The 27,033-nt window shown below is 43.5% G+C and overlaps 1 protein-coding gene across 2 annotated transcripts in view; it reads left to right on the top strand.

Moving 5' to 3' along the window:
* Positions 1-26,383, top strand: part of MAPRE2 (microtubule associated protein RP/EB family member 2) — a 171,352-nt gene extending 144,969 nt beyond the window's left edge. The window contains exons 6-8 of one of the 2 annotated variants that reach the window (XM_049899901.1): positions 4,231-4,370; positions 10,915-11,073; positions 23,331-26,383. In XM_049899901.1, the coding sequence (XP_049755858.1) occupies positions 4,231-4,370; positions 10,915-11,073; positions 23,331-23,405 (374 nt within the window). In that variant the 3' untranslated portion in view covers positions 23,406-26,383. The remainder of the gene's footprint in view (positions 1-4,230; positions 4,371-10,914; positions 11,074-23,330) is intronic. The other variant, XM_049899900.1, reaches the window with a different exon arrangement.
* The last annotated feature ends 650 nt before the right edge of the window (positions 26,384-27,033 follow it).

Genomic DNA, 27,033 nt, shown 5'->3' on the forward strand with positions numbered 1-27,033 from the left:
GGCTGCACTGGTGAGGACAGAAGTCATGAGGGCTATGAACTACCAATTTCAGAATAAAAGAACCAGCCTCATAATGATCTCATGAATCAGGACACCCCTGCACCCTGTTGTTATGGGTTGAATTGTCTCCCCCAAAAATATGTGTTGTTAATCCTAGCTTCTGTGCCTGTGGTTGTAATCCCATTTGGGAGTAGATTGTCTTTGTTATGTTAATGAGGTAGGATTAGTATAGGGTATATCTGGAGTCAGTCTCTTTTGAGATATAAAAGACATTAAACAAACAAGCAGAGATCGGGGAAGAGAGTTGTCAAGACACAGGAAGATCTCCCAGGAGCAGAAGCTCAAAGGTCTGGACCTTCCTGCGGAGTCAACAGAGAGAGAGAAAGCCTTCCCTTAGAGCCGGCACCCTCATTTGGACTTCTAGCCTCCCAAACTGTGAGAAAATAAATTTGATTGTTAAAGTCATCCACTTGTGGTATTTGTTATAGCAGCACTGGATGACTAAAACCAAATTAAGAGGCAGGGAGGGGCCTTCCTCCAGAGCTGACAGAGAAACAAAGCCTTCTTCTAGAGCCAGCACCCTGAACTGGGACTTCTAGCCTCCTAAACTGTGAGAAAATAAGTTTGTTTGTTAAAGCCATCCACTTGTGGTATTTCTGTTATAGCAGCGCTAGATAACTAAGACACTTGTTAAATTCCATTTAGACTGGACTCTGGCCAGTGAAGTGCTTTTTTTGCCCTCGAAGCAAAGCACAGCTACTGAAGCTACAAAGGGAAGGGATCTAGCCATTTTTAAAGGAGAGAATTGGATCTTTAAATATGACTTGAATTTGTAACCATCAGAATTGTGTGTGTGGGAGGTGTCAGTCATATCACAGCATGATGGCCCTGGTGTCAGTGGTACCACTTAGGAAACCCTCTTCCTGGAGGAATTCTCTCTCGTCCTCAGTCCAGCTCATACCCTTTGCCCAGGAATGGCCTTTTTATTTTTTTAAACCAACCTCGTTATCAGTTAAAAAATAAACTCTGTTTGCCGAAGTAAGTGGGATGAGCAAGTCAGACCCATTGTAAATTATCAATCAATGCAGATTTAATATATTTGCACCGTGTTTCAGCTCTATGGGTTTTGTTGTTGTTGTTGTTTTAAGTCCCAGAATGGTGTACATGGTTAACGCACTTGGCTGCTAACTGAAAGGTTAGCAGTTCAAGTCCACCCAGAGGTGCCTTGGAAGAAAGAACTGGCAATCTAATTCTAAAAAATCAGCCATTGAAAACCCTGTCGACCACAGTTCTACTCTGACAAACACGGAGTCAACTCGGTGGGAACCGGGTTTTTTATGGGGCGTTTTAATTGAGTGTGAAGGACTCTGGGAGGAGGAATAGACTCTCGAAGTAGGGAAGACTTTGGGGATGACCAGAATTGTGGTTGCTCCCTGAGTGTATGTGCCTGTGCGTATGTTTTTTAATGTCTCTGTGGTTCTTGTCAACAGGATTAATGTCATATTTTTAGCTCCTCTGTTTATGATTTTGGCAGAATGAATACAACAGATTATGTGAGAAGAATTTCTAAATTCCATCAGAGTCCCGACCATGAAGGATAAAGCCAAGTACAGTGCTTTTCATCAGTCTGAATTCATTGGGCCTAATATGACCAAAATGTTGTAGCATTTTCCATAAACATTAAGCAAACTACTAATTACTGACATTAGACGCAGCGAAGCTTTGGCTTTACTAAGGCAATGAATCAGGCCACTCTTTGTTTTTTACAACTATGGTTAAAATATCTTAGAATCATATTTATACCCCAAATCCTAAAGGCATTAATTAAAACACAACTGCTCAAAGACTAGCTTTGTAAATCATGTCCATATCCATTGGGTAATGTCAGAGAATTATAGGGACTTGTACAGAATTTATGTCTATTTTCCTCTGCTTCTGAAACTCCATTTTATTTTGAAAGGGAAAATTAAGGGGGGAGAGAGCAGCTTGAGGGCAAAACAATCGCTTGTAAAGGCAGGACTACCACCAATTATGGTTTCGGGACATCATCAAATGCAGCTTGAAAAAAATTTGAAGTGTTTGATAGCTGCAAGAACAAATCTATATCTGTATTACAGCCAAAGTAACTGCGCTGTCTTTAAAAGCCATTATGTAAATGTTTTTCACATCAGCAGTATTGAGCGAAGAGGCACAGGAAGGTACAGAAGTGAAATAAATCACTGCAGAATGAGCAGATCCTAGGAGTTAAGGAGGAAGCTAGCGAGGACCCCAGTGTTTAAAACCAAGATTCGATGCTATGTAAAGGACATTATTGGGTCATTTTACAAAATTGGAATGCAAATGGTAGGTTACATAAGTGTTAGATCAATATTCACTTTACTGGGAGTTGGTAATTGTCCAGTTTTCAGATAACGTCCTTATTATAGAGGCCCAGGTAGGTGGGAAAGAAGTACCTGGCAGCCCCCAAAACTGGGTACACTTTAGAATATGGTTGTTTAAAAGAAGCAAATATATAAAGCAAATAAACAAAAAACATAGTCTTAACTATCTAAAAAGTATCCTGTACTTTAGGATATTGTCTACTATTATGTATTCTCTGGGAGGCAGCAGGGAGAGCATTTCAGACAGAGGGAATACAGCCCAGGTCACACTGTGTGGCCATGTAGCTTGCTCCTGAGATCCTCAGGGGTGGCCATGAATAGGGATTCTTAGGTGACTGTCACCCCCACGAGACCGTGAGCTCCTCGAAAGCAGAGACTTTGTCTTCGTCATCTTTTTATCCTCAGCAGATAGAATTTATTTACTTGTTCATATATTTATTTAAATATGTGTTCATTGACCAGATATATGTTCCACTCAGCGTTGTGCTGAGCACCTGAGGTATAAAGATGAATAAGACATGGTCCTTGCCCTCCAGGAGCCTGCCAGAGGAGGGGATCAGGGTTGTGGTAGAGACGTGGACCAGTGGGAGCAACTGCACCAAACTGAAGGGGTAGTCAGAAATGGAGCTGCCACCTCATTGGAACTATGTTCAGAGTAAAAGTGACCGGGCTCCTAGTGACAGCCTGAATCCCTTAATCCATGCAGTGTGTAAGCTTCACTGTGTATGCTTTGTGGCATCTGTTTTGGCTACAGAGACTCATTTCCTATGCCTATGCTATGTTCTAGATAGTAAGATTCCATCGTGAGCTGAGCTTCAGATAGGGAGGTCTTACCTGAAATCAGTGGTCTGCAAAATATGTATAAATGTGTGTATGTGTGTGTATGTAATCACCATTAGTGATGTTTCATTGGACCACTTGGTTAAGGTGCTGACCCCCAGATATCTCCCTGTTGTAAAGGTGCAGTTTTCTCTTTGTCATAACATAAAGTGTAATAATATAAAATTTATAGGGTAATACCTTGATGTGTGTCTTGTCTCCAAAAACCTCTCACCTCAGTGTTTTCTCATCTATCAATGATCCTTTGCTAAGTCAGTTACTAGCTATGAGTGTTGTAAAACTGTGATTCTTCTGGCTCTAACATTTCTACATTTATTATGTAGCAGTAGTCTGTAAAGAAGAGCTTTTTATTCTCTCTCCTTCTCTGTATCTTTATGGACTTGGAATTTTTATTTATTCAACTCATTACAGTAAGTTATTCCAGGCTCACCTTTTATTTTCCCTGCCTGATCTGTGAAATCAGGCCATTTCTTAAGAAGTCCTTTTAGTGCTGAATGGCATTTAGAAACCAAGATTTTGTCACAGGAGTATTCGCTCCTCTTGAGATGTCATTGCTCCTAGGCTCTTTCAGTGACTGAATCTAGGGAATGTGTTGAAAAAACATACAGTTGTATTGCTATTTTTTCTATAAAGTATTAATCTGTTATAAGGGCTGTTCTCTTATTAGAAATTCAATTATGGTGATGCTGTGAATTTATTTAAGAACTTTCCTCTTACCCTTAAAATCCTTTTGCATCTGTTGCTCATTTCTCTGGAGGGAGAAGGGACATGTAACTTGGAAAAAAAAAATCAGTGCTCAGAAATATTAAATAAGTTACCCAAGAAGACACAATCTTTTAATCGTGTGAGCTCCTTCTGAGGGCATATGTGCTGTTTCTGTAATGGGAAGGAACCACTGGGAGTCTCTCATACTTTTTAGTAAATTTCTTTCATATCATATATTTGCTACATGTCTAAAAGGCATTTTTTAATATTGTCAATATGTATAATTTATTCTGGTTGCTTTCAGGTGCGGCTAAATCAAGTCCAGCATCTAAACCAGGATCCACACCTTCTCGTCCCTCTTCAGCCAAAAGGGCTTCGTCTAGCAGCTCAGCATCCAAATCTGATAAAGATCTAGAAACACAAGTCATACAGCTTAATGAACAGGTAACTTATGGTTCCCGACTCTGTCTCTGGGAGCAGTGGTATGTATAAGGGATGAGGAACCAGTATCCTCTAGGCCTGGTATAAGGGGGGAGTTGAGGCAGAGTCAGTGGTTTCTAGCAAGTAAGAGTGAAAAGAATTGTTTGGGAAGGTAAAATTTGTGACCCGTTAATGAATAGAAGATGACAGTCACAAATCTCAAAGTTATACATGGGGACAGAAGAACAAATGGCTTAGGCTCGGGTAAGTGCAAGCTTGCAGACCAGCCCTCCCCTGCTTTCTGTCTCTGTGGTGATTGTGAGCTCCAGGCTGACCATGGCCTCTCCAGTCCACTCTGACCAGTCTAGAGAGTGTTCAAAGCTGCTCTAGGGTTAGTCTGTCTCCCTTGCTCCCTCCCTCTTTTCTTTCTTTCAACAGCTTTTTGTTAAGCCTGTTCTGTGTGTTAGATACTATGCTTGATGTTAGTAATGGTGAGCAAGACAGATACAGACAGCAACTGCCCACGGTAGGCTATTAACGCAAGAAAAACAAAAACCTAATACTTCCCACAGTGGGAAGTTCAGAGCTACAAGAGGACTGAACCCTATACTGGAGGATCAGGAAGGTGACAGTTGCTCTTTAAGTAGAAGATCTTTCTGTTTTATCCAGTGTTCCTCCTAATTACAGTAAATCTAGCTCTGCTATCTTTGAAATTTTCAATATAAAAGACATAGGTATGCTTTTTAACAAACAATAGCTAATTTTACCTAGATTATAAAAGCTGGTTGCCATCGAGTCCACTCTGACACATGGCGACCCTGTGTGTGTCAGAGTGGAACCGTGCTCCATAGGCTTTTAATGGCCAATTTTTTGGAATTAGATTGTGAGGTCTTCTGAGTTGCCTTTGGTTGGACTCAAACCTCCAACCTTTCAATTAGCAGCCAAGTGCGTTAACATTTTGCACCACCCAGGGACTCTGCTTAAGATTACACATAGTTTAAGAGTGATAAACAAATGGTAGAACGGAGCCCACTGCAGAAGCCACGTGACCTCACTCTGTGTCAGAGGAGTCTTTTATCTTGGCTGCTTCCATCACTTAGGGAGGAACCTTTAATCAAGGTCCCGGGGCTGTTTCCCAGCCACTCATGGAGGCCATTTCAGGTGACTAATCTTATTTTTGATGAGCCAGCAAGAGTCTGAAAACTGTTTTTGAGATAATTGTCTACAGGCAGTCACTGGGTTACAAACGAGATCTGTTCCTTACTGTGTCATTAAGTTGAATTTGTAGGTGAGTCAGAACAGGTACATATATGGTTCTTATTTAGCCTTCCATGTAATTTACTGCAAGAAAAGGCTCAAAGCCTTTTCAGTGATTCAAAAGCTGCCCATGCAGCAAATGAAGGTGATTGTGATGAAGAATTTGTTGCAAGTAGGTTTGGGAGCCCTGGTGGCACAGTGTTAAGCATTTGGCCACCAACTGAAAGGTTGGCAATTCGAATCCACCAGCCACTCCTTGGAAATCGTATGGGGCGGTCCTTCTCTGTCCTATGGGGTCGCTATGAGTTGTAATCGACTCAATGGCCATGGGTTTGGTTTTGGGTATGGGGTGGGTTGGTTCAGTCCTTCCACAGTGACGGCAGATTTATATAACATTAAAGGGCAAGGAGGAGTTGTGTGTAACCAGAGGACTGCCTGTATTTACAATCAAGTAACTACTTTAAAAGCACACAGTTGCTTAACTAGGGTGTTTCTTTACCACTCTGATCACTTTAATGAAAAAGGTAAAACCTGAAGTCATCCAGCAGGTAAGACTCTGATTTAGAAACTGTTGAATGTTCTAATGACCTGCTGATCCTCAGTCTGAGCCCATACAGAGTTTCCAGTAATAAGTTCATCTCAGATCAAACGGCAATTAAGACAGCCATATGAACCTTGGGCCACATGCTTGAGGCTCCAAGGAAATCAGAGTAGACCGAAGGAAGCAGGCAGTGGGTCTATAATACTTTGGATTTATAGCTCTTCTCTCCGTAGAAACTCCAATTCTTCTGGTACTTTTATTAGCTCCAGCTCATGTTTCTTCATGACTCCGCTCACTGTTTTCTTTTTCTTCTGTCTTCAACCACCACCATACCCCAGTTCCCAAGCCTCCAGCCCAAATTATAACCACATGAAAACCTCAAGGTCCTTTCTGCCCCTCCCTCCAGCCTCACTTCTTCTCCATCTGTAGGCCCCACTTAGCTCTCCAAATCACGCAAAGGGCCCCAAACATCTCCAGGGGATCCAGACCTCTAAAACAACTCAGCTAAATCATCCTACCACCCAAATGACACTCCAGACAAGACAGTGTGAAAAGAGGGGTCTTCTCCCTTCTTGCTATAATTCCTTCATTACTCTCCAAAGGCCTCACTTCCCACACGCCCCTTGATGCATCCACATCAACACACCAGGTATGTCTGCCCCCCTGTCTGTCCCTCAGAGGGAGAGCCTTACAACACCCTACATTGTGCGTCATTCATTCAACACATATTTACTGAGCACTTACTCCGTATCCATCTCCTTGGTGATTGGTTATTGCTCCCTCCACTCTCTGCCCTTGAAGCTGGCGGAGACGACTCCCTGACGTTGATGGGAGCCGCACGGGCAGCACTAGGTTGCACCTGAGAATACTAGGACCAAGAGAGGTTGAGGGAACATATTTAGGCTGAAGAATGAATTACAGTAGTAATAGAGACAATGACAAGTGCTGTAAGGCTTAGGAATTTTCATTTGCTTGGCCTCATGCCTTTATTCAAGTAGCCTCCCATGATATACTATAAAACTACCACTGTGCTAGACAATTCCAATGATAGAAATGAATCAAAGGACGTAGGGGAGGAAAACATAAATAAAATAATTAGGGACTGTTTCTAGACAGCGGGTTAACAAATGGGTCGTGGTGTGGAGTCGCTGCCTTGCTAAAGGATCAGTGGCAGGAGTGGAAGATGGCCATTGGTTAACCCGAGCAGAGACTGGCTTATGACCTGGACTGCAAGGCCTGGGAGGACCTGCAGTGTATGGACATACTGAGAAGAGTAGGGAGAATCATGAGAAATGAATGCCCTTTCCTTGCCCCATTCCTCTTAACTTTTCTCAAGGTCCATCTCCGGTATCTCCTTCATTGCTTAGGCTCTGCTGCTAAGAGAAAGGTTGATGGTTCAAATCTGCCAGTCGTTCCGTGAGAGAAAAGACCCGGCGATCTGCTGCCATAAAGATTAGAGCCTAGGAAACCCCACGGGGCAGTTCCACTGTGTCCTTAGGGTCACTATGAGTCTGAATTGACTCAGGGGCACGCAACAATGGGGTGACCTTGACCTTTGTGAATGGGACTGTGAAAATGGAATTTTGTTTGCTGATTGATCTTTCATCATGTAATTTAGCTACTATTTGCTTTTACTAGTGAATGTTTATAGCTGAACAGCAGCTACCTAATGCATCTGGAATACCACCAACTGGGTTGTGTATTTCTACAAAAGCCTCAGCTGTTTGTTCATTATACAGACCAAAGCACTCTTGGAAGGCCAACAAACCTCATTCTCCTGGGTTGAGTGTGTCCAAGAGACACTCCTTGCCTGGTGGTACAGGGTTGCTGAGGAGTGGTAGCGTACCATAACCTGCCACAAATCCATCTGCTGGCACCACTGTAGACTTGAGATGGAGTTCATGGCCAAGGCCAGCGAGGTGATTGGTTGGTTTTAAAGCTGGAAAGGATTTCTAGAATAAAGAGGGTTTTCTTTTTTCTGGAAATTCAGGGTGATTACCTTCAGTTTTTATAGTATATAATAAAAGTTAAAACGTTAGCACAGTGACCCTCCAGTGCTTTGTGAAAGTGGTTCACAGGCTTTCTCTGAGAAGATAATTTTGATTTTCTTTACATTTTTGGATCACTGGACAGGTTGGGGAAATGGGGGGCTGACCATGAAAAGGTGAGATACTCCTTCTCCTGGGGAGTCTCCACAGACCAAAGAGAGGAGAGATGGCATTTTCCTTTTAGAGAATTCTCTATCCACCAGCAGATTCCCGGGGCTAAGGGAGGAGAAGTGATTGCTCTCTGAGGGCAATCTCCTTACGTAGCATAATGCTTCTCAGAAAGAGACCCTTCCAACAGTCACAGGATACCCTTGTACTCTTACTGTATAAATTGCTTACCTAGAACACTGAGAGTTTAAGTCCTCCAGGAGATGCTGGAGAAAATCCGGTTCTCTTGCAAACATAGTGATACCCCATTATATTAGATTGCAACCATCTCTAATAATTGCTGCCACTCAGTACATGTCTCTAGAGTCTAGTATCATAGATGCTCATCCACTGGGCTTTTGACAGTTTAACAGACTGCTTATCCCAGGATCCAGTTGTTTTTTAACCAGGTCTAACGTGATTACTGTGGAACAAAAATAGCTAACTCATTTAACCAGTATTTGCTGAACACCTGCTTATGTGGCAAGCATTGGGAATACAATGGTGAGCAGAACAGACAAAATCCCTGCACTCACGAAGATCTTACATTTTATTGAGGGGAAAACAGTAAACAAATATAAATATGTCACATGGTGATAAGTGCTATGAAGAAAAATAAAAGCAGTACACAAGTGCTTTGCAAAGTTCATCAGCTGTCAAAACACACACGCATATACACATACATACACACACACCCAGGCAGACACACACACCACACGGTTCCTAGGAAACTGTCACTGTTAGAATGAATCAGCTTCACTTTGGAAATAAATTGGTCACGTAAGTAATGGAAGTGAACCTTCTTCTAGCAGTAAATAGTTTAATGCAGCCTTGGAAAAAAGCATCTATGAGAAGCCAATTATAATTCCGCCCAAAGAAATCAATTGTAGAACTCATTTTGCTGATTTTAAATAGGATTGGGCTTTACCTTGTGGGATACGTCTCTGAGCATATTTGCTTCAAAGTAGAGATTTATACTCTATCTGTCCCTTATCAGTGACCAGTTATAGGTGATGGAAGAGATGAGTAGGAAGTGGGAGTTTTGGTTCACTTTTAGCCAAGAAACATAATTGAGCATTCACTTATTTTGCTCCTACCACGTGCCAAACCTGGTGGCGCAACAGTTATACATCAGCTGCTAACCAAAAGGTGGGTGGTTTGGATCCATTCAGCAGCTCCACAGGGGAAGGTCTGGTGACCTGCTTCTGTAAAGATTACAGCCTAGAAAACCCTATGGGACAGCTCTACTCTGTTACGTAGGGTCACTATGAGCCAAAATCAACACGACGGTGCCTAACTACGACATGTGCCAAACTGAACTCTGCTCTTGCATTGTCCATTATCTGGTGGGAGAGACAGACGTAGAAACACACAACAACAACACACAAATGAAAACGGCTCTCATGGAAATGGAAGGAGAGGGCAGAGGATAGAACAGCTATGTGAAAGCATCAGTGACATTGTCGCTGAGGGGCCATATTCCTGAGTCTGACAGGATCAGAGAGGATTTACCAGGTGAGCGAGAAGGGGATGGACACAGTACGTGCCCTGTTATCTGTTTGAATGAATCAATAATTCCAGACAGATAAATACCATGGATAAAGGCCCAGAATTATGAGGTTGAAGACAATTTTGCATTCAAGCATAATTTTTGGAAATTCTGATAAGAATAATTCTTAATATAGTGAAAGAGAGATTTCATGTAAGGAGGACCATGAAAGACTTAATTTACCTGCCCTCCTAAAGAATATTCTCTGTATAAAGGTGAATGCACATGGAGTCAAAACCGTGGGTCCAGGAGGGGGGTTAGAGTTTAGGCCTGCGTGTGACTGCTTTGCCCATAGGAGTGTGGCAGCTGGAGGTTTGGAGCTGGATCCATGTACACCCCGTCAGTGTTTCTTCAGCCCCCAGTGGTCTTCTCCTTCCCTCCTCTTGCACTACATCTGTAATCACTATGAGAAGCTGCACAGAAGTGGAGCTTCCATATCTTAACCGCCCTTCTAGTGATAATGCCCAAAGCCAGAAGTCGAGAAATGAAGATCTGCTCAGCCAGGCTTTCACTCTCACCCCCTCTGCCTTGTGTTGCCAAGAGCCTGTTTCTCCCTAGAAAGCATTTGCCTCATTTGGCTCAGTATCATTTGTGAACAGGTCCAAAACTGAGGATGGCTCTTAATCCAAGTGATCTGAAGAAAGGAGAGTCCTCGAGATAAATGTAACACAAGCGGTCACACCCATCTCCGTCACCTCTTCCAGTCTCTCATCTCCCCTCCCTGCAGATTATGAACAAGTTAGAGGAAAGCTTACTCGGAGCCTGGGTGGACTGTGTCCAGCACGATGACCACTCTGACATTGGCTAATAAACAATCGAATAAAAGGAATGAGTCGTGTGTTATGAGATTGGACATTTGGGCCCAGGCCCAAATGTCTGAACAATACCCCTGTTGTTTCTGCCTGGAACTTGCACATTGGTTATTTTTGCATGTTTTGGGTCTTCATCGTACAGGCAGAGTTGGTTACTTATGTTTTATAATATGTTTTGGGTTTTTTTTTTCCCCCCACGCTTGTTTTCTTGCAGGTACATTCATTAAAACTGGCCCTTGAAGGTGTGGAAAAGGAAAGGGATTTCTACTTCGGAAAGTTGAGAGAGATTGAGCTGCTCTGCCAAGAGCACGGGCAGGAAAATGACGACCTTGTGCAGCGACTAATGGAAGTTCTCTATGCTTCAGAAGAACACGTAAGTGTTAGGAGCCTTGACGCCTGTGCTCTGAAACGACTCCTTGGTCACAGTGCAGTGGATCAGCATGCCTTAGGACACCTCCCTGGGACTTCAGGGAGAATGAAAAGGCAGCCATTCCTTTTGATATCCCCAGAAGAATACAGATCACTATCATTGTGATCTTTGATCCGGGCCTGCATGACATGCATTTATAAATTAATCTGGGAGGAGATAAATGGATGAGGGGGCAGGGGAAGTCTTTAATTGAGAAAAATGGGCTTACGCAGTCATATCCCAAGTGGTTTTCAGCTCTCTGAGCAAATGAGCGATAAGAATTTGTGTAAGGATTCTTTTTTCTTCACAAATGATCAGATTGTACTTAAAGAAGAAAATAATCTAGGTGCTTTTCCCATCCTCGTAGTCCCCACAACTGACTGTTTTTATTTCATAACTGGTTGTCTTGGTTACTTATTGCCAATACAGAACTATGGGATAGCCCTTTGGCACAAATACTTCTAGAAGGCTTCATTTGTGGGGAGGACCTCCCACCAGGGTTGCTGCTTACAAGTGAATGTGCCTAAGGGAGACCCAGAATGTGGCTTATGGCAATAGAAAGCAAATGTGAGGAGAGGAAAGAAACAGATGACAAACAAGAGTCTCAGGATGCCAATAGGGGAACCAACCAACCAATTGCTGTCAAGTTGACACCAACTCACGATGACCCCATGTGTGTCAGAGTAGAACTGTGCTCCGTAGGGTTTACAATAGTTGATTTTTCAGAAGTCAGTTGCCAGGTCTTTCTTCCAAGGTGCCTTCAGGTGGACAACCTTTCGGTTAGCAGTTGAGCAAGTTAACTGTTCACACCACCCAGGGACCCCCAAAGAGAGGAAAGGGTGATAAATGCTAGAGACTTGAGGCAAGTCAACCCCATCTGCCAGGGCAGAGACAGAGAGGTCCCAGCAGCCCGAAGCAGGAGTAGGTGCCAAATGGAGATTCTCCTTCCACAGAGCTGCACCCTGGAAGGCGAGAGGCAGTGGGTTGAGGTTTCGAGCTGCTTTTAGGTCAGGTTGGAGCTGGTGGAATGGTTGGTTCCTTCTGACTGGGAAGCCTGAGGATGTGCTGAGGGCTCTGTGGTGGAGTAGCATGTGTGCTAATATTTCCACAGAACGTAACAAGCCACCAACACGTTTACTTGGTATCTTGTTCCAGCGGAATACCAAGCAAATGTGTGCTCCATTTATAACAAAATCATTGTGATGAAATTTCCCTTAGCTCTAAGAAACCATGTGTGGGATCTGGGGACTCTTAGCCACTTTTTTTAGTTCCCTTGGATAATTGTTTAAAATTTTTTCTTGATTAGCAGTAGTTCTGAATGTAGATTTTGAAGTCCTGGGAATCTGCCTGGTCAGGTCCCAGAGGCAGTGATGGCTTCAAAAACTACGGTTGTCAGCATTTTCAGATCTGATGGAAGAAACAGCAGGTTGATTTGTAGTGTGTTTGCAGCTGCCAAAAATGGCATGAACACAATGTTATATATGTAGAAAGTGCTCTGTAATCTGTCAAGCGCTAGATAAATTACTGTTAATTATTCTTTCCATAAGCTTCCTCGAGAGCAGATCAGATAAGGTCCACAGAACACTGTGAGCAGGGGTGATTGTGCTGCCGCCTGTCCTTGATGGAGGCTGCTCATGGTCTGGCATGTACCCTGCGTGTCCCTCAGAGAGGAAAAGCCTCCTTATTCTACCTCAAGCCAGAAGGAGCCCTGGGTAGGAGCATTATCAGGTGGACACCAGATTACGAGTTGACATGGGCCACTGAAATCCCTGGCTGATAATAGGCAGGCCAGCCTGAGGCAAAAGCCTGTGTGTCCTCTGTGTGATTTCAGGGGGGTTGCCTAGATGAATACATTCAGCTTCTGCTCTGTCATTCATTTCACCCCCAACCCCCTACACACGCACACACACACGTACACCCCACCCATCCAAAAAACTATGGTCTAGATTTAGAGAGCCTTTCTTCCAGTCTTAGTCAATTAAAATGCATACACCCCGGGAAGAAGTAAAGCATTGTTAGTTATAAGACTGAACAAGGGCATAGTAAGTCCTCTCCTCAAATGTCTGGGTTGGGGAGTAAGGGAGAAGGTATATGAATATATATATAGGTATATGTATGTATATATATATAATATATATATATTTCCTTAATTCTCTTGAAGATCCTATTAGGTAGATACTGTTCGTATCTCATTTTACAGATAAGGGAATATAAGGCAGTACCAAGAAAAACCCAAACCTAGTGCCGTTGAGCCAATTCTGACTCATAGCGACCCTATAGGACAGAGTAGAACTGCCCCATAGAGTTTCCAAGGAGCGCCTGGCAGTTAACCACCAGGGTTTCCATATAAGGCAGTAGAGAGGTTAAATACCTTTTTAAGTTCCCAAAGCAAGTAAGCAACATAATTTGCACTTGAATGAGGTATAGAACCCTGAGTTCCTGCTTTCCTGTCTCCAAGCCTGAGCCACCTTTTAGATAGGGGTCATGGATAGCCTTCATAAAAAAAAAAAAAAAAATTTTTTTTTTTTTAGCTTACATTTATTGAGGATTTAGCATGTTTTTGTGTAGATCTGCTGTTCATGTTCTGTTTACATTATCTTATTTCTCACTGTAACCACATCCCTGGGACGTGACAGTACTGTTGCTCTCTCCAGCTGACAGATAAAATTACTTGCCCAATGACGCAGTTAATAAGCTCCAGGACTAGGATTTGAACCTAGGTTTATCTGACTCAGAACCCAAGATCTTAAGAATTATGTTACCTGCCTCTCAGCATATTGGGTGCCATGGAGAAAGAAGAAAAAGGTAGTACCATTTGGGGGCAATGGTGAAATAGACATTGTCTCTTTGACAGTATTGAGTTGAACAAGCTCTGTGGTGTTCAAATTCCTACCGAGCTTTTCTCCAAATAACTCCCCTTATCTCATTCTGCTGGTTTACACCTTCAAAAATGTTGCCTTGGTCTCTTTCTCTGAGCATTCATCTATTTAAGTCAATATCCACAGAGGAATTCCGTTTTTTTGTTGTTGATTTTTCTGGCTACTTAGTGGCTTTTTTAAACCCATCTTTGTTGTCGCTCTGGCACTGTGCAAATACCATCAAGTAGAGAGAAGCATGGTAAAGAGAGAAAGACTGCGTCGTTACATTTAAGTGTATGCTACAAAAAAAAAAAAAAGCAAACCCCTTGCCATTGAGTTGATTCTGACTCATAGCGACCCAGTTGGACAGAGTAGAACTGCCCCATAGAGTTTCCAAGGAGCACCTGATGGTTTCGAACTGCCAGCCTTTTGGTTACCAGCCAAATTCTTAACCGCTGTGCCACCAGGACCTCAAATGTATGCTAAGGAGTTTCAAAATCCAAGAAGAGAATTACTTAGAGGCAGTAACTAGGCAATTGAATCTAGAAGGAAAAAAATAGACGTAACACACACTGTATGTGTGGGTTATCAGAGCAAAATTTTCAAACACAGGTGCTGGCCTAATTTTTCTAGTTTTAGGATATATTTTACTGCACCTCTGTATCTGGGCAACTGCAAAGGAAACAAATCAGGCTCTACTGAGTTTTTTTATAGAGAATAAGCCTTTTGATCCAGAATATGGGAGGTGTCCCTGTTTAGAAAGTGACTGGACCCAAATTTTTTTAAACCTTGGTTTCTCTATAGAAAGAAGGGGAAGAGTGTCTGCCCCACGCCTGGACACGGTGCCTGGTTCTTTCCATATACTGACTGTGCGTAGATGTGTGCATACTTGACTTCTTCGGAAGTGGATGCAAAGAGGCTTAGAAACAGCTAGCCTCCTCTCCTTTCTGCTTCCCTACCTAGAGATTCCAGAAACCATCCTGGACATCTTAAAGCCTCCAAGCATTTGCCTTTTTCCCTGAGAATAATGAATCTTGTTTCTATGGCCACCTCCCAAAAGCATAACCAGGTTTACCATTGGGGGGAAAAAATCAAAGTTGCTGTTGAGTCAGTCTAACTCATGGCAACCCCAAGTGTGTCAGAGTAGAACTGCGCTCCATAGGATTTTCATGGCTATGACTTTTCAGAAGCAGATTGCTAGGCCTTTCTTCCAAGGTGCCAAGGTTCAAACTGCCAGCCTTTCGGTCAGTAGTCAAGCATTTAACTATTTGCGCCACCGTCGGGGAGTGAACCTTCAAAGAGCTTCTCCCCTTGCCCACTTTGACCTGTATCTCGTGGCCTGAGAAGTCATGACTTTTGAAAAAAACTGCTCAGTGGTTGCTCTGCCACTGCACCCACCCCACCCCCTCCACTGTGAAGCTTGTTCCTGACACTGGATCCAGTTTTCAGGGCATCCCCTCACTTCAGTGGTAAGTGTATGTGTGGTGTATGTGGTGTCTGGGAAGAAATGCCAATACTGTGTTTGGGATGCCATTGAAATGACTGTGTACACAGATCTGAGAGAACAGGGATTTCTGAGAGAACAGGGCCCTTGTGGAGATCGGAACGTTGCGAACGTAATGCAGGCACAAGAGCTGAAGAATTCAGGCTGAATTACAGGGCATGCTCTTCACTTACACGGATGAACGTATCAACACTGCATTTACATTTCAGGCGGAGGTGTTTGCTGGAGGGGATTTCTTCCCCTAACCCTTTCTTCGGTGATGGCTGATCTCTGAATTTTATCATCAAACAACCCTAGAATATCATATGTTTGGAAGATGTAGAAATCCAGAAAGGAATTTTGAGTAGTGGAATTAAACAGGCAGTTCAACTTCCAGTTGTAGAAACATAATGGAAGTTTCTAGAGCAAATCACCAACCAGCAGTCCAGTACCTCATTTATCATTTGCATTATCTTTTCCTTTAATATGTTACTTGGGGACCACAGGTGTCTGGACTTAGTCACTGGGCAACAGTAGTTCCCTTGTTGGTCCTGTCAGCTGAGGAGCACCTGATGGTCAACAGTTGCCCATTTCCTAAGGGTCTGTCTTGGAAACACTGTTAAAATGACCTAAGGATTGTGTTTCTCCCTTAGCCAGTGCTTATTAGATATAGCCTGTGTTTCTGTTGCTGGGAATATAGAAAGAGGAGACAAGCCCTGCCCTTGGAAGAGTTCACAGTCCTAGGGAGGAGATGGCTTATAATAAACGAGGTAATAGAGACATATATCAGTTTGTGTGAATACAGCCTGGGGGACAAGCAAAGACTTCAGAGAAGATGACATTTGCGTTGGGTGTTGAAAGATGACTAGGAATGTCGACAGGTATAGAGCTAAGACAGGGAGGGTACTTCCAGGTAGGGGAAACAGCTTGAAGTAAGCCGAAAGGAAAGTGTGGGGCAGCTCAGAGGACGGCAGCCAGGTGGCAGTGGTGGGAGATGAGGCTATTGAGTGCCATCTCCTAAGTTTAGGAAGTAGGGGGCCTCGCAGCTTCTTCAGGGCCCCCTCTCTTTTTGCCTCCTTTGCCTCCCACGGTAGCAATAGCCTTCTTCAATATTGTTTTCTGACTTGCCTCTCTTTCTAGTGATTATAATAAGAAACTATGACACAGTCACTCTCAACTAACATCTAGAGGGATGTGATGGAGTGATATACAAATATTTGAATTTACCAAATAGGTGGCACCCCAGTGCCTTAGCACCATATTTGGCATAGATTTTGCCTGGCCTCCTACTTACATGTGCATTTACATTCTTTGTTCTTGTACGGGGCGTAAGAAAAGATCATTTTTGTCTGGGAGCCTACAATAGCATTGTGTGGGCTGAGAGCTCTCAGTTGTGATATGTAGCATAGTCTCCTCCAAATTACACATGCGTGCTTCAAGATTTGCAGACTGCCTTCACTTGCACCCCAAACAGGAGCAATCCTTTAGTAACTTGGGTAGTTGGCTTGTTACTCTAGTGTTGCCCCAAGCAGCGTGGCCTGGGAGCCACAACTCCTGTAGGTGTATTATATCATGGGTGGTGTCCAGTGAATGGGACTTCAGCCTAGTGTGTGTGGGGATCTGCCCTCGGCCAGCTAGAGAGCACAGAGCCATGGACAAGGACACTGAACCCACTTCCTTGCTCAACAAGTATGCAAGGGGGTCTGAGGAGGGGCTGAGTGTAGTACGTGCCTGGTCTCACAGCTTGCTGGAGGCTCAATGGTTCTTTCTGACTTCCAGTCCTGGGTTAACTCCATTAACCCACAGTTAACTCCCAGCTGTGACGGGAACACAGGAGATTCCCCATAAAATGTAAAGTAGATCCTCATTTCTGAGATCTTCCCATCAGCAGCCTAACACACAATTGCACAGAAACAATTATGCAAGAAAAGCATGCTTCAGACCAGCTGAAATATGAGTTGTACAATGTGGGAGACACCACACTAGCATCAAAGGGTTAGGCTGATGAAGTAAACAACACCCCGAACCCTTAAGGGGCCAGAAGCTTGGTTGGGGGGGCAGCCTTGTAGCCAACTGCTGAGAACACACCCAGGCCACAGTGAGCATCTGACAGAAGCATAAGCCAAGGATGTGAAGCTTAGAGAGGTGTGATTAGTTCAGGGCGAAGGCAGTGAGAGAGGCTTCAAGGAGGAGAGACATTTTCACAATTAAAGGAGCACGGGACTGAGCAGACGGTGGGGTTTTGCCAGTCCACTCCGCTACATAGCTCCCACAGGCATTCTAGTTTCCCTCTTGTTCCCTGGACGAGAGGAGACCACTTACTGGAGAGGCCAGTGACTTTTTCTTTCTGTGATCTTAGCAAGGCATACTCCCCTCCTCCCCATGAGTATCTCACTGTCAGCTGAGGTGCTAAATTTCTGAGCAGAGAGGACCACCTGTATGTGTCCCAGCAGGGGACACAGGGGTTTACAGAGGATACTGTAGAAGGAGTGTGGTGCAGTGACCACTGTGGGGTCTAGGGGCAATCAGGCAGAGGGGAGTGAAGAGGGCCCCAGGGGCACTGAGGCCTCCCTGAGATTAAAGGACATCTGCGATTCAGGAATTAAGGAGTGAGAGAGTACCATAGGGCAGCGTGATGTGGTCAAGACAGTAGGAAATGAGACCTTAACATTTCAGAGTTGGAGCAGTTCCAGGTGGCAACAACAGGGTATGATCATGGGCGTAGGAAGGGATAATGTTTTTTATTTCCCTGTTGTCTGACAGCTACTGAGGGACAGCAACAGATCTGAACCCAAGTCTTGTTTGGTTCTGTCAAGTTGACTCCGACTCATGGCAACCCTGTGTACAGCAGAGCAAAACACTGCCCAGTCCTGTGCCATCCTCGTAATCGTTGCTGTGTTTGAGCCCATTGTTGCAGCCACTGTGTCAATCCGTCTTGTTGAGGGTCTTCCTCTCTTTCACTGACACTCTTTACCAAGCATGATGTCCTTCTCCAAGGACTGTTCCCTCCTGATAGCATGCCCAAAGTACATGAGGTGAAGTCTCAGGATCCTTGCTTCCAAGAAGTACTCTGGCTGTACTTCCTCCAAGACAAAGTTGTCCGTTCTTTTGTCAGTCCATGGTATATTCTATTTTCTTTGCTAACACCATAATTCAAAGGCATCAGTTCTTCTTTGGTCTTCTTTATTCATTATCCAGCTTTCCCATGCACATGAGCTGATTGAAAACACCATGGCTTAGGTCAGGCGCACCTTAGTCTTCACGGTGACATCTTTGGTTTTTAACACTTTAAAGAGGTCTTATGGGGCATATTTGCCCAATGCAATACATCGTTTGATTTCTTGACTGCTGCTTCCAAGGGTGTTGATTGTGATCCGAGTAAAGTGAAATCCTTAACTTCAGTATTTTCTACATTTATCATGATTGCTTATCAGTCCAGTTGTGAGGATTTTTGTTTTATGTTGAGGCACAATCCATACTGAAGGCTGTATGCAGTTCTTTGATCTTTATCAGTAAGTGCTTCAAGTCCTCTTCACTTTCAGCAAGCAAGGTTGTGTCATCTGCATATTGCAGGTTATTAATGAGTCTTCCTCGAATCCTGATGCCATGTTCTTCTTCACATAGTCCAGCTTTTTGGATTATTTGCCCAGCATACAGATTGAATAACTATGGTGAGTGGATACAATACTGACGCAAACCTTTCCTGATTTTAAACCATGCAGTATCCACTTGCTTTGTTCAAACAACTGCCTCTTAGTCTGTGTATAGATTTCACATGAGCACAATTAAGTGTTTGGAAATTTCCATTCTTTGCAATGTCATCCATAATTTGTTATGATCCACACAGTCAGATGCCTTTGCATACTCAGTAAAACACAGGTAAACATCTTTCTGGTATTCTGTTTTTAGCCAAGATTCATCTGGTATCAGCAATGATATCCTTCATTCCATGTCCTCTTCTAAATCCAGCTTCAATTTCTGGCAGTTCCCTGTCGTTGTACTGCTGCAATTGTTTTAATTATCTTCAGCATAATTTTACTTGCATGTGATATTAATGATATTGTTTGATAATTTCCATATTCCATTGGATTGCCTTTTTTTGGAATGGGCATGAATATGGACCTCTTCCAGGAAGTTGGCCAAGTAGCAGTCTTCCAGATTTCTTGGCATAGACAAGTGAGCACTTCCAGCGTTGCATCCATTTGTTGAAATATCTTAATTGGTTCTCTGTCAGTTCCTGGAGCCTATTTTCACCAATGCTGTCGATGCATCTTGGACTTCTTCCCTCAGTACCATCAGATCATATGCTTCCTCTGGAAATGGTTAAACATTGACCAATTCTTTTTAGTATGATGACTGTGTATTCCTTCCATCTTCTTTTGATGCTTTCTGCATCATTCAGTATTTTGCCCATAGAATCCTCCAGTATTGCAACTTGAGGCTTGAATTTTTTCTTCAGTTTTTTCAGCTTGAGAAATGCCGAGCATGTTCTTCCCTTTTGGTTTTCTATCTCCAGTTCTTTGCACATTTCTTTATAATACTTCGTCTTCTCAGACCTTTGAAATCTGTTCAGCTCTTTACTTGATCATTTATTTCTTCCTTTCGTTTTAAATACTCTGCGTTCAAGAGCAAGTTTCAGAGTCTCTTCTGACGCTCGTTTTGGTCTTTTCATTCTTTCCTGTCTTTGTAATGACCTTTTGCTTTCTTCATGTATGATGTCCTTGATATCATCCCACAACTTGTCTGGTCTTTGGTCAGTAGTGTTCAGTGTGTCGAATCTATTCTTGAGATGGTCTCTAAATTCAGGTGGGATATACTCAAAGTCGTACTTCCATGGCCTCTTCTGAATCCAGCTAGAATTTCTGGCAGTTCCCTCGTGGACTTGTTTTAATTTTCTTCAGCTTCAAATTGATTTTGCAAGTAAGCAATTGATGGTCTGTTTCACAGTCGTCCCCTGGTCTTATTCTGACTCATGATATTGAGCTTCTCCATCATCCCCCTCCACAGATGTAGTCGATTTCATTCCTGGGTATTCCATCTGGTGAGGTCCACATGCATAGTTGTCATTTATGTTGTTGGAGAAGTGTATCTCCAATGAATAGGTCGTTGGTCTTGCAAAATTCTGTCAAATCTCCGGCGTCATTTCTGTCACCAAGGCCATATTTTCCAGCTACTGACCATTCTTTGTTTCTGACTTTCGCATCCCAACCACCAGTATTTATCAGTGCATCTTGATTGCGTGTTTGATCAATTTCAGAAGTCCTTAATACAGTCTCCACGGTTTTTATTGTTGAATGTGACAGAGAGGGTAAAATTTTTAATTTCTTTTAATTAACTAGCTTCCAAAATGTATTCCAAAGGATTCACTCACTAAGAAATACTGATCATAGTTTAAACCTACAGTATTTATTATGTGCCAGGCACTGTTCTAGGCACATTACGTATATTAATCCAATGAATCTTCACAGCTCTGTTGCATGGATACTCTTATTATCCCCATTTTTACAGATGAGAAAACTGAGGCAAAAGGCAATTAAGTTATGTTCCCAAGATCACACAGCTTGTAAATAGCAGAGCTGGACTGTGAACTCGAGAGTCTATACTAATAAACTTGACACTATACAGCCTCTCAGGAAATATGCGGTGTGTGATCTTGAGTATGGCATCCCTAGGTGGTGCAAATGAGTTAACACCTCAGCTGCTAACCAAAAGGCTGAAAGTTCAAGTCTACTCAGAGGTGCCTCAGAAGAAAGGACTGGCAGTCTGCTTCAAAAAAATAAGTCATTGAAAACCCATGGAACACATGTCTACTCTGATATACATGGGTCGCCGTGAGTTGGAATGGACTCGACAGCAACTGATCTTGGCTGTAACACTGGTGTCGTTGCGTGCCATTGAGTCGATCCTGACTCATAGTGACCCTGTAAGACAGTCCAACTGCTCAATAGGGTTTCCTAGATTGTAATCTTAACGGGAGCAGATCACCAGGTCTTTTTTCCTGTGGAGCCAGTAGTAGGTTTGAACCAACAACCTCTCGGTTAGCAGCCGAGTACTTAACCATTGTGCAGCCAGGGCTCCTTGTAACACTGATAGACCGACCGGGTCATCCATTCTTGCATCACCTGTGACATTCTGCCTCTCCACACATCGTGTATTGAAGTCTGTAATAAATGAGATACGCTATGGAGATGAATGGGGTGTTATCCCTGACTGCCGTAACCTCTGGATCCAACAGATGAGGCCAGAAGGTTCAAAACAAACCAGATTACAGGTCAGAATTTTATAACAGGAAGAAAGAGAGTGCTGCAGGAGAAGAGAAAGCATACTGGCTTAGGGATCCAAGGAGATGATTGTACAGTATTTGCTCTGGATCTAGACAGGTTGTCCTAGACTAAAGAAAATAGGAGCAAGACAGGAGGAGGATGGCTTGGGAGAAGAAGTCAGTGTGCAGAGTGTGAAGCACTTGAGTGCTTCTGTGTCCAGATGTGTGCTCCTGGCTGCACCACAGAAGCATCTACCATTATTGGGAGGGGTGGGTGGTGTAGCACTTAGCCACTATTTGATTAGCTTTCTTCCCTCTGCTTGGGTAATAAAGAGTAAATTATTCTTCGTGAGATTAAAAAATTAAAGAATTTTCAGACGTCGCTGGTGAAGGTTGTCAAATCCCTGGGATTGGTATTCACGATGTGCTTCACTTGGTTAGGCAAAAGAGTGCATATGACGTTTGATGCCAAGTACAGGAGTATCTCACCCATCTGGTTCACAGTTGATAATCAGAAAGTAAGCAAAAAATGCCTTAAATGCCCTAAAGAAATGTCCCAAAGTCTTTGAGCTAAAGCTCTATTGAGAGAGGGCTCCTTGCCCAGTGAAGCCAATAAAACTTGGCTATTGTCCTTACCGACTGTAACAAGCTTGCTTATCTGGTATGTAAGCCTACATCAGATGAGTAACCAGTTATAGGGACTAGTAAACGCAGAGGGAGCACTGGTTATGTGTTTGGCTGCTAACCAAAAGGTTGGCCATTCAAACCCACTAGTGGCTGCTCCCATAAAGATTATAGCCTAGGAAACCATATGGGGCAGTTCTACTCTGTCATATATAGGGTCACTATGAGTCGGAAGAGGAGCCCTGGAGATGCAGTGGTTAAAGTGCTAGGCTGATAACAGAAAGGTCATCGATTTGAACCCACCAGTCCACTCTGTGGGAGAAAGATGTGGCAGTATGCTTTCCTAAAGGTTTACAGCCTTGGAAACTCCATGGAGCAGTCCTACTCTGTCCAGTAGGGTCACTGTGAGTCGGAATCAACTTGATGGCAGTGGGTTTGGATAAGTTGTAATGGACTCGATGGCACACAACAACAAGTACAGGCAGAACCTCTACCAGGGGAGAAGAGTGACGGCAGGAGAGGAGACAGGAAGCCGATGAGAAGCCCAGCATCATGGGCCTTGTGTGTAGGGGTAACCATTGGACACGCCGCAGAGCCCTGGGGCTATACTGGTGTGTGTCGCAGCAGGTTAATTCATGTCTGTCAAGATGATCTTGAGTCATTGTGTCTGGTTTATGCTTTTTCAGGGGGTAGAAATGTATGTAATATTTTCCATGGAGGTTTCCTTCCAAAATGGTTCGAATAAAAGCTTGATGATGTGGTCTTTTAAGCCTGATGACTGTTCTCTCTAGAGTGATTCACTCCTTGAAGGAGCAGGGTAGCTAAGGCATCCCTGTGTGTGTATTGGTGGCTGGGAGCTGGGAGAAACTTGCATGACAAGTTGTGCCTAAGCTTGGTGCTCTCCACAGTCGTGAGACACCACACTGGGCTGTGAACACTGTAGGCCTCATAATCGGTCAGTTATTTCAGCGGAAACTTCTCCCTTGCCCCGCAGGAGGGCCACACAGAAGAGCCGGAAGCAGAGGAGCAAGTCCACGAACAGCAGCCGCAGCAGCAGGAAGAGTACTGAACCATCGCAGCAGCTCTTGACACTTCCATTTTGTGTGAGAACTTTTCTTCTGAAGAATTGGAACATGTGTGGCCTCAAGCTCAACAGAAACCAGTTGTCCGATCTGCCGTTACCAACAACACACTGTCGCATCCGCCAGCCACTGCGCTCAGTTCCCATTTACTTTGCCAAGATGCGCTAGCAGATGGCGGTGCAGGCCGTCTACCTGAGAGATCGTAGGGTCACATACCTTCAACTTCACCACTTGGCTGCTTCAGATTGGTTCTGCTCTTTTCTTCATTTCTGTCCAGAACAACCCTCCCTGCAGTTCTACCACCTCCCCCCACCCCTTTTTATCCTGGTGTGAAACAGTGGTAATTTGATTATGGTATTTATATTGGCATTTCTCAACCCAGTTTCACTAGATGTCACACACGCATTTATGGTGCTTTGATGTTTGCAAGTCTAACCTCTGAACATAAATTGGGTCAAATAAGAAATTGGAACAAAGGGAAACAGATACTTGATATGAAAGCCATAACGACAGTGACTTGTTTCATGGGGGAAACTCAGGGTCAGTTTCTCTCTCTACTCATAAAACTAAGGGAAAAAAAAAAAAGATTCAAAACAAGGACTTCAGGGCCCAGCAGTGTTCATTCATTGGCACGTTAGACCACCACACAGTATGTTGTTTGTTTTGAAAGACATTCACTCGAGGAAAACACCATCTCAACTTTGCCCTCTGCCCCACTACCCCTGCTCTCTCCCTGCCCCCCAGGTTCTCATGCTCCTTTCTTTCTCAGGGTCCTCTTTGGTGGGCAGCCACTCTCCCCACGATGCTGTCATCATGATCTGCAGTCCAAAGGGGGTTGGGTAGGTAGAGGTCCTCCTGCCTCTGTCCCTCCCATCTCTCCTTGGGTGGGTTTCCGCCCAAATCCTGGCATTCACACTAGGGGACTCATGCTAAAGAACGACTTAGGGTGTGCAGTCCTGACTTTCAGGGTTCTGCATCGTGCAGCACACTTTCTGGAAGGCTGGACATGAAGACCTTATGAGTAGAAACCTAATTCCAAGGGAAAGGCATGGTTCTGCATCTGGTGTTGACACTGGCATAACAGCACATACTCCCAGTACCTTCAGGACTGAGGAATTTCCCCACTTGAATATCAGGACCCTTCTTGTCATCAACCTTTGCTAAACAGTGGCAATTCATAAATATAAGAAACATTAATGAATTTAAAGCATTCCTTATTTTTTTAACTAATATTTGCACATTTTCTTAGCCTCTTTTGCAGATCTTTGCCCTCCCCCCCCCCTTTGACAGATGGTATCCCTTCCTGGATCATTCATTTCACTTGGTCTCTAGTTTGACTTTCACTTATTATTTGACTTAGCAGTTGCAACGAAAATAAGAAACAAGTGTGCCCACCCCACTTTCCGCTTAACTGAAAAGCAAAAATAAATGTCTGAATTATGTCTCACAAAGCTCTGACATTTCTTTATTAATTGATCGAATTCTGATTCTAAACTCTAGCATTGAAGCTTTTCACCAAAAGAAATCTTCTCAAAATAAATCTTTTGCAGCGAAGTGGTACCTATTGAGTTCTGTGTGGAAAAGGTTAACTTGTGTTTTTGAGGTCATAACACACTGCAGAATTGGACTGATGTTGTGTGGTGTTTGCTTCCCTTTCTTCTCTCTCCTGCTTGCTCTGCACACAGCGGCAGCTCATTTCTCTAAGGCTGGAAGGCCTGGCTCTCGGCAGTGACATCCTCCCACACCTGGTTCCAGGTAGTGGCTGTGCTATACGCAGCGCCATGCTTACCGGTACGTTGCCCTTCTGAGCCTGTTGCACTCACTGACTCTGTTGAATATGTCTTGCAAAGATGCACAATAAATGATTCCATGCAGACAATGTTTCCTAGGCAATTCTTTGCCTGCCCTGGGCATCTCAGTAATAGCCAGTGCCAGGTGGATGACCACCAAAAGCCCCCTCTCGTGTGGATGCCCATGAATGGCCCAGCAGGGAGTCAGGATTCTCTCTTCTCCAGAAACCACTGGATACTGTATTATTCGCATAAGGCTCACCCCTGACATTCACTGGAACCACCCCATTCTTCCCAGCTCCCCACCGTTCTAAGCTGTAAAACATACTGGCCAGAGATCCTGCAAAGAGAACTTTGCCCGGTCATGGGTATTTTATTGTCCTTCCTGAGGTTTTGGGGCAGACTGTCCATTTAGAGAAGAGCTATAAATCCTCTTTCCATGATGGTTTCAAACATTCTGCTATGTTCCATCCCAGGTGAAGTCATTGATGCTTTGGGGACTCTTAACAGCTCAGTTGCTGAGTCACTCCTTTCCTGTAGCCCCAGCCTCTGTACTCTCTTCCCTGGCTGCTCCTTTCTCCTCCATGACGAGGAGAATGAGGTACGCATCATTCTCGCCTCTTGGCATTCAGGACATGCTTTCCTCCATGGCCACCCGGCCCAGCAGGAAATCTCCTTTGGTATGCCCTCCTCCTCCCTCTCAGCAAGCCAGACATCCTTCTCAGTCCTCCACCCACACCCATCTGTCCGCTGCTTATAGCACGTCCACTACTAAAGTCAGATAGGAAGTGATTGAAGCAGGGGGCAAAGAAATAGCCCGTGTTCTCTCTAAGCAGAAAAGCAGAAAAAGAAAATACAAACACCCTGTTGACCCGAGAGAAGTAAACTCCAGAAGGGGACCAAGAACGCCTCCCTTCCCTGGTGAGTATTCCCATTATTCCGTTAAGGTTTAATATGCATTCAGATTACTTTTACTAAATAGTACACCATAAAGCTTTTGTTATATATTAAATGTAAACTGAAAGGAATGTAAACATATGTATCGTTAATTATAAATATAGATAAGTAATGACCCAGTAGATGAAAAAGTCTTATTCAGATGTATCACATTCATTTTACCTGACCCACTATTGTTGCATGATAGGATAGTTTTTTTGTCTCTGAATATGTGAATAACTTGACTTGCGTTTATCTTTTTACATATTTAATAATAAAAGTATATGTTAAAATCTGCTTGGATCTAAAGAGTCTTAATTTTTTAAGCTAAAGTTTCTTTTTTTTTTTTTTTTTAGTGAGCACATGCATATGAATGGGTTATTCGTGTGGATTCACAGATCTCCCCACATTTTGTTATGACAACATGGGGGGGTGGTGGGGGACCTTTTTAATTCATGGCATATGTTTCAACAGGAATTAGAGTGATGTTTGACATCAAATGGGTTTTTGTTTTTTGTTTTTGACATCAAATGTAGCAGCTGTAGTACTTTTAAAAAACTTTTAAAAAAAGAAGATAAACCATTCCCTGGGGAAACATTGCATTCACAGGCAAACAAAACGGTAGCTCCTGCAGGTCCAGCCTGCTCCATCCGGACTGGATTGGAGTGGGCCAAGAGGAAACTGGGGGAGAAGGGGACAGGTGTTTTATGTAAAGCTTTGTAGCAGAACGGCCTGTGATTGGCAAAAGCGCTTTTTGAGTGTTTTTCCCCTTTTCTTTGTAAACTTTAAACAGGGGCAGTTTATAGACGTAAGATATAAGTGGAATCCATAACTTACAAGCACAGGAGTAGATGGAAAAAAATGTATTAAAACCAGCAGAGAGAGCCAC

This window comes from Elephas maximus, chromosome 11 (genome assembly GCF_024166365.1).
Source record: "Elephas maximus indicus isolate mEleMax1 chromosome 11, mEleMax1 primary haplotype, whole genome shotgun sequence".
Classification (NCBI taxonomy): Eukaryota; Metazoa; Chordata; class Mammalia; order Proboscidea; family Elephantidae; genus Elephas; species Elephas maximus.